Source organism: Piliocolobus tephrosceles, chromosome 14 (genome assembly GCF_002776525.5).
Source record: "Piliocolobus tephrosceles isolate RC106 chromosome 14, ASM277652v3, whole genome shotgun sequence".
NCBI lineage: Eukaryota > Metazoa > Chordata > Mammalia > Primates > Cercopithecidae > Piliocolobus > Piliocolobus tephrosceles.
The window spans coordinates 58,806,116-58,817,721 of NC_045447.1; the positions used below are offsets into that span (position 1 = coordinate 58,806,116).

The 11,606-nt window shown below is 37.4% G+C and overlaps 1 protein-coding gene across 1 annotated transcript; it reads left to right on the forward strand.

Annotated features, from left to right (window-relative positions):
- The first annotated feature begins 6,408 nt into the window (after nucleotides 1-6,408).
- IFNW1 (interferon omega 1) lies at nucleotides 6,409-7,669 on the forward strand. Its single transcript, XM_023191719.1, has one exon. It carries the CDS (start codon nucleotides 6,733-6,735, stop codon nucleotides 7,318-7,320), a length of 588 nt encoding a protein of 195 aa, XP_023047487.1. The 5' UTR covers nucleotides 6,409-6,732; the 3' UTR covers nucleotides 7,321-7,669.
- Nucleotides 7,670-11,606: the final 3,937 nt, after the last annotated feature.

Here is an 11,606-nt window from a genome sequence, read left to right on the forward strand (position 1 = left end):
CATTTGTCAATTTTGGCTTTTGCTGCCGTTGCTTTTGGTGTTTTAGACATGAAGTCCTTGCCCATGCCTATGTCCTGAATGGTACTACCTAGATTTTCTTCTAGGGTTTTTATGGTATTAGGTCTAACATTTAAGTCTCTAATCCATCTTGAATTAATCTTCGTATAAGGAGTAAGGAAAGGATCCAGTTTCAGCTTTCTACTTATGGCTAGCCAATTTTCCCAGCACCATTTATTAAATAGGGAATCCTTTCCCCATTTCTTGTTTTTGTCAGGTTTGTCAAAGATCAGATGGTTGTAGATGTGTGGCATTATTTCTGAAGGCTCCGTTCTGTTCCATTGGTCTATATCTCTGTTTTGGTACCAGTACCATGCTGTTTTGGTTACTGTAGCCTTGTAGTATAGTTTGAAGTCAGGTAGCGTGATGCCTCCGGCTTTGTCCTTTTGACTTAGGATTGTCTTGGCAATGCGGGCTCTTTTTTGGTTATAAATTATGCTACTACAAAGACACATGCACACGTATGTTTATTGCGGCACTATTCACAATAGCAAAGACTTGGAATCAACCCAAATGTCCATCAGTGACAGACTGGATTAAGAAAATGTGGCACATATACACCATGGAATACTATGCAGCCATAAAAAAGGATGAGTTTGCGTCCTTTGTAGGGACATGGATGCAGCTGGAAACCATCATTCTTAGCAAACTATCACAAGAAGAGAAAACCAAACACCGCATGTTCTCACTCATAGGTGGGAACTGAACAATGAGCTCACTTGGACTCGGGAAGGGGAACGTCACACACTGGGGCCTATCATGGGGAGGGGGGAGGGGGGAGGGATTGCATTGGGGAGTTATACCTGATATAAATGATGAATTGATGGGTGCTGACGAGTTGATGGGTGCAGCACACCAACATGGCACATGTATACATATGTAACAAACCTGCACGTTATGCACATGTACCCTAGAACTTAAAGTATAATAAAAAAAAAAAAAAGAAAGTGTTTAACATGGAAATGAAAGACTATTACCAGCCATCACAAAAACACACTTAAGTACATAGGCCACTGACACTATAAACCAACTGTAGCCCAACTCTACATAACAGCAGGCTAACAACACAATGACAGGATCAAATCCTCACATGTCAATATTAACGTTGAATGTAAATGGGTTAAATGCCCCCATTTAAAAGACCGAGTAGCAAGATGGATAAAGAAGCAATATCCAAATATATGCTGTCATCAAGAAATCCATCTTACATGCAATGATATCCATAGACTCAAAGTAAAGAGATGGAGAAAGATCTATCAAAGAAACAGAAAAATAAAAGGAGTAGGGGTTACTATTCTTATTTCAGATGAAACAGACATTAAACCAGTACAATCAACAAGAAGAAAAAGTGGCATTACATAAAGAGCACTATTCAACAAGAAGACTTACTACCCTAAATATATATGCACCCAAAACTAGAGTGCCCAGATTCATAAGTTTTTAGAGACCTACAAAGAGACTTAGATAACCACACAATAATAGCAAAAGACTTCCAAACCCCACTGACAGTGTTAGACAGATCAACAAGGCAGAAAATTAACAAATATATTTGAGACCTAAATGTAACACTTGATTAAATGTACCTAACAGATGTCTACAGAACACTCCACCCAACAACAACAGAATACACATTCTCGTCTACACATGGCACATACTCTAAGGTCAACCACATGCTTGTCCATAAAGCAATTCTCAACAAATTAAAAAAAAAATAATAATGCCAAGCACACTTCTGGACCATGGTGCAATAATGATTGAAATTAATACCAAGAAGTTCTCTCAAAACCATATAACTACATGGAAATGAGACAGCCTATTCCTGGATGACTTTCAGGTAAACAAAGAAATTAAGGCAAAAATGAAGAAATTTTTGGAAACTAATGAAAACAAAGATATAACCTTCCAGAATCTCTGGGGCACAGTTAAATCAGTATTAGGAGGAAAATTAATAGCATTAAATGGCTACATTGAAAAGTCAGAAAGATCCCAAATTAGCAAGTTAACATCACACCAAGAATAACTAGGAAAACAAGAGTAAAACAACTCCAAAGCTTGCAGAAGAAAAGAAATAACCAAAATCAGAGTTCAACTGAAAAAACTGAGATGTCAAAATCTATACAAAAAAGAAACAAAAACAAAGGTTTGATTTTTGAAAGAATAAATAAAGTTGATATACTACTAGCTAAACCAATAAAGAGAAAAAGAGAGAAGATCCAAATAAACACAGATATGACAAAAATGATGTTACACCAACCTCATAGAAATACAAAAAACCCCAGAGACTGTTTTGAACACTTCTATGAACACAAACTGGAAAACCTAGAATAAACAGATACATTCCTGGAAACATTTAACCTCCAAAGATTGAATCGGGAAGAAATTGAATACTCGAACATACCAATAATGGGTTCTGAAATTGAATCAATACAAAAAAAAAAAAAAAAAAAAAAACCTTACCAACAATAAAAAGCCTTGGATCAGATGGATTCACAGCCAAATTCTACCAGACAAAAAAAGAACTGATACCAATCCTATTGAAACTATTCCAAAAAATGCCTTGATCATTTTATCCACTAATGGTGATTATTATTTTATTTTACTTTGTTTTAGAGATAGGGTCTCACTCTGACACCCAGGCTGGAGTGCAGTGGCAGGATCATAGCTCACTGTAATCTCCAGCTTCCGGGCTCAAGCGATCCTCCCGCTTCAACCTCCTGAGTAGCTGGGACTACAGGTGCATGCCACAATGCACAGCTAAGTATTTTTGTAGATACAGTGTCTTGCTATGTTGCTCAGGCTGGTCTTGAACTCCTGCCTTGGCCTCCCAAAGTACTGAGACTACAGGGAAGAGCCACCATGTCCAGCCAATGGTGATTTTGATGACAAGTTTCTTTCAATCCTGTCATTGTATTTTAGGATTTTTTTTAATATGATGAGGTTAGAAAAATAAAGACAACTATACTAAGTACTGTGGTAAAGTTTGGGGTTAAAATAAGATTATCCTTGGTAAGTATCCCTTCACTGCTTCTATATAGAAAGTACATATAGTCTGCCATCTGGCTTATACAATAGGTCTTTTTGGCACTGGACACTCAACCATTGTCTGGTAAGATTAGGAGGAGAAGAAATTCCTAATTGGAATCTATCAGTAGACAAAACAAAGTCTGGCCTGGAGGTGAGTTGTCCCTTTCAGGAATAAAACAGCAGGTTGACCTGAAGGAAGTATCCTGGGGAATCAATGACATCCTCAGGGAGAAACTCAGAGCCCATATGGCTGGGCTATTGTTAGACTAGAAATTGTTAGGTGCTTTCTGTTTATTCTTAAAATGACAAAAGAAAACCTCAAGAGTCAAATATAAAAAGACTTCTATTGCAGTTGATGAGTCAATAAAGGTTTTACTGTAATTCAGTGAATTAATTACTCATTAAATCTTAGCCCTTTTTTACAATTGGCAGAAAAATCTCAATTTTAACTATTTAAAAGGTCTACTTTTACTTAGGACTTAAAATTAGTTCAATTTACTCACAACACACACCTGTTGCTCTGTCTACAAAGTAATAGATGGCAACACATTGGTATGTGATGTGGAACTCTGAATCCCTTGTCATCTCACCTGTCCTGCTCACCTGACTTCATGCCCTGGCCTCTCTTTGGTTTATAAATTCTCTGCTCATATCCACCCTCTACTTCTGTTGATGGGGTCTTCCAGAGAAGCCACTATACTGACTACCCCTAAAGGTTTGACCTTAAATCATTGGTGTTTTCAGAATAGCTCATCTCTCCAGATATATATTTCTCTCCAGAAAGTTGCATAAATGAGTGGAATCTAAATATAGTTATTGAAAAGATTGAGTTAATATTTTCAAATATCTTAGAACAAAGACTGGTCTTAGTCAATATGCAACAAATTCCAATGTTATCATTTTTAGTATCATCGTCATCATTATTATCCAGATAAAGAGCAGAATCTTTGGGATTATCCAGTTCTCTTTATTTTTTACCCTGGGTTTCTCAAGCACTCTTTTCATTGCCTAGGTGGATTTATTAACTTGATAGCATGCTCAGGCAAGACTAACATCTATTATCCTGCCAGAGGAGGCTGCTTGTTCTAGTAACTGGGGACTGGTTGACAATCTCTTGTGAGCTGGTTGGCGCGACGCTTCCCTTTCCTCCTCAGAACTGATCCTATGTATATTAAATGAAAAAAAAGAGCAAGTGTCTGGTCTTGCAAAGCTAAGAGCAATTCATTGACCCAGGACTTGGTCTTCTCTGAGCCTCTAGCAGAAACAGTCGTTTCCCTGCCCATGTGTGCCTCAACATTGGGCTCATTCTTCCCATCTGCCAGAATCCTTAGTCATCAATGTTGCTGCATTTTATTTTGCTAACTTATACTTGGCCATTTTATGAGCAGAAAGCCACTTCCCTTCTTTCACTTTCATGACATTCAGACTTACGTTTTCTGTTTTCTTTCTTACCCCAAAACAACTATCAAGTTTTGCTTTCTAAGAAAGTTGAAATGAAAAAGAAAAAAATCTGAAGCCATGTAAATTACAGATAAAAATAGCATGGCTCCTTTGCCTTTCTTTTACTTTCTTTAATTTGTGTTATTTTGTCATGAACTAGAATGTAATGCAGAAGCAGCAAGACAAACCTTGCCCAGTAAACCACTATGTAAAAATAAGATACAAAATTTTAAAATAAAATAATTACAAATAAGTAAAGTAAGGAAGACTCTTTCTCCCTGACAGCAAAGTCTGGGTCTGACTTCCCTGCACTGTCAGAGTGAGTCAGAGATAGAGGAGGAAAGAACTCTTAGAATTGCAGTGACTGGATGAGCAGCTGAAGACCACTAGTTTCTGTAATATAAGCTTCTAATGAAAGACAACACCATCATTGATCCCCTGTGCCCACCTGAGAAACATTGAGGATAAGAAATGTTCAATCGCTTACGTAAAAGAATTGAAAAATAAAAACCATATCAGGATTCCAAGCTGGGATACTGACATAGCTAGAAGAGCACTATTGACCTTAGTCAGCAAATGGTGGAAAATTATTTGACTAATGAAGGTAAAATGATTATAATTGGGTAATCCTTCCACCTTCCTTAGACAAAAGAAACCTTTGCTATCAGTATCTGAGGGCTGTCAAAACTTTTGACACCTGGACACATGGGTCAGGAGAGAAGGAGATCATCCCTGAGAGCTAGGGTCCTTCAGACAAACACTCTAGGGACACCGACAAGGGTCTTGGAGGGTTAATTGTTTTGCTCACAAAGTAACCACTCCTCTCTCACCAAAAGAGTTCTGAAGTTATCAGGATGTTGTGAGACTGCTCCCTGGGAGTGAGTCTGGAAGAGTTTGGGTTGAGAGTACTTGTTACTCTAGAGGAAAAGGTATTACTAGATGTGATAAATACCTTGTGAGTGAGGAGACGCTGGGAAAGTAAAATATCTGAGAATTAGAATCTCCACATCCGTATGCACCTGTAAAGAATCAGGATTCCAGCTGTGATATTGACACAGACAGGGGAGCACTATTGACTTCAGTAAGCAAATGATGGAAAGAAAAGACAGTGTCTATATTAATCCTCACCTGTGGTCCCAGTGAAGTGTAACCACATGGACCTGCATGAATGTTTTCTAGAAGGAAGAAAAACATTAGAGAAGCTCATTCGCTAATCATCATCATCCTCTGTTGTGAATAAGACAGCAAACAAAACCGTGTTTTTGGCTCACATCTGTAATTCCAACTACTTGGGAGGCTGAGGCAGGAGGCCTCAGTTTCAGGCCAGAAGTTTGCAACCAGCCTGAACAACATAGTGGGACCTCATCTCTAACAACAACAACAACAACAAATCAGCCAGACATGATGGTGCACACCTGTAGTCCCAGCTACTCAGGAGGCTGAGGCACGGAGATTGCTTGAGCCTAGGAGTTAAAGGCTGCAGTGACCTCTGATCATGCCACTACACTCCAACCTGGGTGACAGATTAGGACCTCATCACTAATATCTCTAAAAAACAAACAAACAAACAAACAACAGCAAAATCCTGTTCTTGGTTCTAAAGAGCTTATTTGCTGCAGATAATCTTGTATATCCTAAAGCAAATATAGAAACCCATAGGGCCTGACTTCCTTTGTAAAGTAAGGAGGGTAAAAATGGAGGTTAAGGGTTAAAATTTTGTTTCTAGAACAGAGAAAAGGATTTTTTTCATATATATATGAACATATAGATACAAATATATATTATATACACATATATATATATACATGTATTCTGTATATAATGTATATATAAATATATAATATATAAAGTTAGTGTAGTGTGAGTGTATCTGATTATTTACATACATATAGTATATACACTTATTACTTCAGTACCAAAACGTTTTTCATTTGATTAAGCATTCATTTGTACTGACACAGCTGAAGTTTACTCGAGTTTAGCTGAAGTCTAATGCAAAATTGATAGATTATTGTCATCCTCTTAAGGTCATAGGAAGAATACACAAATGAAAACAAAAAAAGAAAGTGAAAGTACAGAGAAACATTCAGAAAATGAAAACCATTTGTTTCCTATTAAAAGCCATGCATACAAGGAATGTCTTCAGAAAACGTAGGGTCCAAGGTTAAGCCATATCCAGCTCAGTAAAGCCAGCAGCACCCTCATTTCCCAATGGCCCTCCTGTTCCCTCTACTGGCAGCCCTAGTGATGACCAGCTATAGTCCTGTTGGATCTCTGGGCTGTGATCTGCCTCAGAACCATGGCCTACTTAGCAGGAACACCTTGGTGCTTCTGCACCAAATGAGGAGAATCTCCCCTTTCTTGTGTCTCAAGGACAGAAGAGACTTCAGGTTCCCCCAGGAGATGGTAGAAGGGAGCCAGTTGCAGAAGGCCCAGGTCATGTCTGTCCTCCATGAGATGCTACAGCAGATCTTCAGCCTCTTCCACACAGAGCGCTCCTCTGCTGCCTGGAATACGACCCTCCTAGACCATCTCCACACTGGACTTCATCGGCAATTAGAACACCTGGAGACCTGCTTGGTGCAGATAATGCGAGAAGGAGAATCTGCTGGGGCAATTAGGAGCCCTGCACTGACCTTGAGGAGGTACTTCCAGGGAATCCGTGTCTACCTGAAAGAGAAGAAATACAGCGACTGTGCCTGGGAAGTTGTCAGAATGGAAATCATGAAATCCTTGTTCTTATCAACAAACATGCAAGAAAGACTGAGAAGTAAAGATGGAGACCTGGAGTCATCTTGAAATGATTCTCATTGATTAATTTGCCATATAGCACTTGCACATGTGACTCCGGTCATTTCAAAAGACTCTTATTTCTGATTTAATCACAGAATTGATTGAATTAATTCTGCAAATACTTTGTCAATATATTAAGCTAGTATATGGTAAAAAGACTTAGGTTTTGGGGCATCAGTCCCTAAGATGTTATTTATTTTTACTCATTTATTTATTTATTCTTACATTTTATCATATTTATAATATTTACATTCTTATATAACAAATGTTTGCCTTTACATTGTATTAAGATTACAAAACATGTTCAGCTTTCCATTTGGTTAAATATTGTATTTTGTTATTTGTTAAATTATTTTCAAACAAAACTTCTTGAAGTTATTTATTCTAAAACCAAAATTCAAGCACTAGTTTTCTGAACCAAATCAAGGAATGGATGGTAATATACACTTACCTATTCATTCATTCCATTTACATAATATGTATAAAGTGAGTATCAAAGTGGCATATTTTGGAATTGATGTCGAGCAAAGCAGGTGTACTCACTGCATGACTCTATCAAAAGATCTCGTGCAACCAATAAATATATACACTTACTATGTACCCACAAAAATGTAAAAAGTTATTTTAAAAAAGAAACACAGGTGAATAAAGACAGTTTCTTTCTGTGTTGAATAGTTTTCATTCTTACAGGAAAAGAAACAGCAAAGCTGTACCAATTTCACCATATGAAACACTACAAAGACAAGGAAAAGAAAATGATGTTCTCATACTTTAGGTGCAAATGATGATGAGAAAGAACAATATTAGATGTCCTTTCTAAGGTGCCTGGGAGATATGAAATTGCAGAAATCTTACTGACAGTTGGGAATATGGGTCTAGAGTGAACAACGAACGAATGGACAAAGGTATTAATTTAAGATTCTTTACTGCATGTCTGGTAACAAGGACATAGGAATGAATGTAGTCACTTATAAACAGGGGGGACAATGAGACGAGGACATAACCTTGTCCTGCAGACCCTCAGCATTCAAAGGTAGTGCAGAGAAGGAGAATATGTAAAGGAGGCTGAGGTAAAGTAGCCAGTGCAGTTAGAAAGAGAAATTGGAAAGAATGAGGGAGAGTCTAAGGAGGGGAAAACAGTGGTGCTTTCAGGGAAGGTGAGGGCTGAACTGTCCTAGTGAACCTGGAAACAGACTCCATTGATGATCTTAGGAGGATCTGGGTTAGTAGAATGAATGGGATAGAAACACGATTGGAGTAAGTTGAAGAGGAAACACAAAAAGAGAAATTAAGAACACTGTGTTTAGAAAATTATTTGGGGAAGTTTGTTTGTCAAGTGGAAAAAGGAAGTAAGGTGGCATCTAGAGAAGAAAGTGGATTAAAGTTTCCTGTTTTTTTTTTCATGTTTTTTGAAATACGTTTTTAAAGAACTGTTTTCAGAGGGCAGGCGCGGTGGCTCACGCCTGTAATCCCAGCGCTTTGGGAGGCCAAGGGTGGCCGATCGCGAGGTCGGGAGATCGGGGCGGTTCGCGCGGTAGGGAGATCCCTACCATCCTGGCCAACATGGTGAAACCTCGTCTCTACTTAAAGAAAAAAAAAATGCAAAAATTAGCTGGGTGTGGTGGCGTGGTGGTCCCAGCTACTTGGGAGGCTGAGGCAGGAGAATCGCTTGAACCCAGGAGGCGGAGGTTGCAGTGAGCCAAGATGGCGCCACTGCACTCCAGCTGGCTACAGAGCGACACTCCGTCTCAAAACGTAAAAATAAAAAAAGTTATTTTTGGAGAATGAATACAAAACATGTGAACATTTGAGTATTTGATTTAATTGCTTATTCGTTTGAATACATAGTAATCTATCCGTGTTCTAATTAATATTACTTTGTAATAAGCTTCAAAATTACCTATTTGCTTGTTAATATTCTTTTTTTCTATCAAATTTTACAATCAGATTTCATTTTATTCTGTTATTTATTTACTCTATATTTTATGTTGGTCATATACATTATTTGTTTTTGATCTTATGATTTCTAATCATTGAGATGTACATTTTCTAAAAATTGTAACCATATTCTTGTGATGGACACTTGTTTTTAACTTCACCTGTATTCAAAGATCTAGACAATTCCTTTTTTATTTAAATCATGGAATGTCTAGCATGAAAAACTAAGCCTCTCTCTAATTGTATTCTACTTTTGACTTGACATATATTTAGTTCCCTCTCATGTAAATCTGTTTTTATATTCAATTCATTTTGATTTCTTTTTTGAAATTTACAATGAACACTTAATAATAATGTTTATGGGGTACAAAGTTATGTTTCCATATATGTATGCATTGTAATGAGCAAATCAGGGTAAGTAGTACATCCATCACCTTAAATATTTATCGTTTCTTTGGGATGAGGACACTCAAAAACCTGGCCAGGTGCAGTGGCTCAGCCTGTAATCCCAGCACTTTTGGAGGCCGGGGTGGGAAGATTGCTTGAGCTCAGGAGTTCAAGACCAGCCTGGGCAACATAGCAAAACCCCACCTCTACAAAAAATAGAAAAATTAGCCGGGCATGGCGGTGCGCACCTGTAGTCCCAGCTACTCAGACGGCTGCGGCGGGAGGGTTACTTGAGCCTAGGAGGTGGAGGTTGCAGTAAGCAGAGACTGCACCACTGCACTCCAGCCTGGGCAACAGAGTGAGACAGAATGTCTTAAAAACAACAACAAAAAAAATCTTTTAATTATTTTGAAATTTATATTACTGTTAATTCTATTCATCCTACTATTGTATAGTCCATCAGAATTTTTCAAATGTGTGATACAAATGGTAATATAAGTTGTTTTTTGTTAGAGTGTCAGGTTATATTCCTAGAATATTTTATTAAAATTTTCTTGTATTTTTTTATTAACAACTGACACTGTAACAGTAAAACAGCAAAAGAACTATAACATAACTAACTTCATTTTTATTTAGGAGGCCTTTGTCCATTCCTGCACATAGGCTAGGATAATTTCAGAGCATTGAGATAATGTGCACATAGGCTAGGATAATTTCAGAGCATTGAGATAATGTGCAAAAACAGCCATCATGTAGTTTTTGAAACTAACTCTGAGATTAAAGGGGAAGTATGTAAGCAACTATGTTTTGTTAAAGATTTACAGGAGCATCATGACTTGATCAAGGACAAAGGTGTCCCCAACTTCCCAGGACCATTGCTTGCACCCAGTTGTCTGCAGTCCTTGGTCACCTGTTGATACCAATCCCCTCTGCTGCTCTATATTCCCATCCATCCAGACTGAACAATTTAAGACGGTATTTTAAAATGCAAGTTTTGCTGGCTTTCCAAACAAACCTGCTTTTTCTCCCACCAATTCTCATCTCTCAATTTTGACTTTTTGAGTAGCGAGCAGTCAGATCTGGGTTTGGTAACAAAATATCTTTACCATAAGTGTAATTACCACTGAGAGTAGAATGTTTTTGAGATTATTTGCCTTATAACTACAATTAGTAAACTTTCTTCATTGTTATACTTTTTATTACTGATACTTTAAAACATTTAATTTTTCTGGTTAAGCTAGCTAAGGCTAGAAACCTACTCCCACCACTTGACATCTATTTACTTAAATAATTCAATTTACTTAATATTTCAACATACATCGCATTATCAAAAATTTTAATCCACCTCCTTGCAGGAAACAGCTTTATTAACTAGAGTACAGTGTTTATGAACAGATTGTTTCGCTTTTAAACTTACAGATACCACTTATTTTCAAAATTACATAGGTCAGCAACTTTTACCTTATCCCCCTTCAGTGGGATCGTTTCCTACAATTGTAATTCATTTTAAATTGTTTTGTTAAATTCTGCATTCATCTTAGAATCTCCCAACCTCTGAATTGATTTTTTAAATTTGGATACAGTAAGGTCCACTCCTCATGCTATAAAGTTTTATAGGCTTTTACAAAGGCATAGTGACATATATCCACCATTATAGGATCATACAGAATAGCTTCACTGCCTTAAAAAATGTACTTTCATCCATTCACCCCACACATGCTCTCTCCAAACTCTTGGCTACACTAAGCTTTTTACCATCATAATTTTGTTGCCTTTTCCAGAATGTCATACACTTGAATCATGTGTCCTTCTCAGTGTGGCTTCTTTCACTAAGCAGTATGCATTTAAAGTGTTTTTATGGCTTAATGGCTTCTTTTAATCATTTAATGATATTATATTGCATGGGTATCATACCGTTTTTATTAATTGACCTATTGATGGACATCTTGGTTGCTTTAAAATTAGGT

Excerpts from the sequence above, each read along its gene's own strand:
- IFNW1 (XM_023191719.1), top strand. The coding sequence starts at position 6,733 with ATGGCCCTCCTGTTCCCTCTACTGGCAGCCCTAGTGATGACCAGCTAT.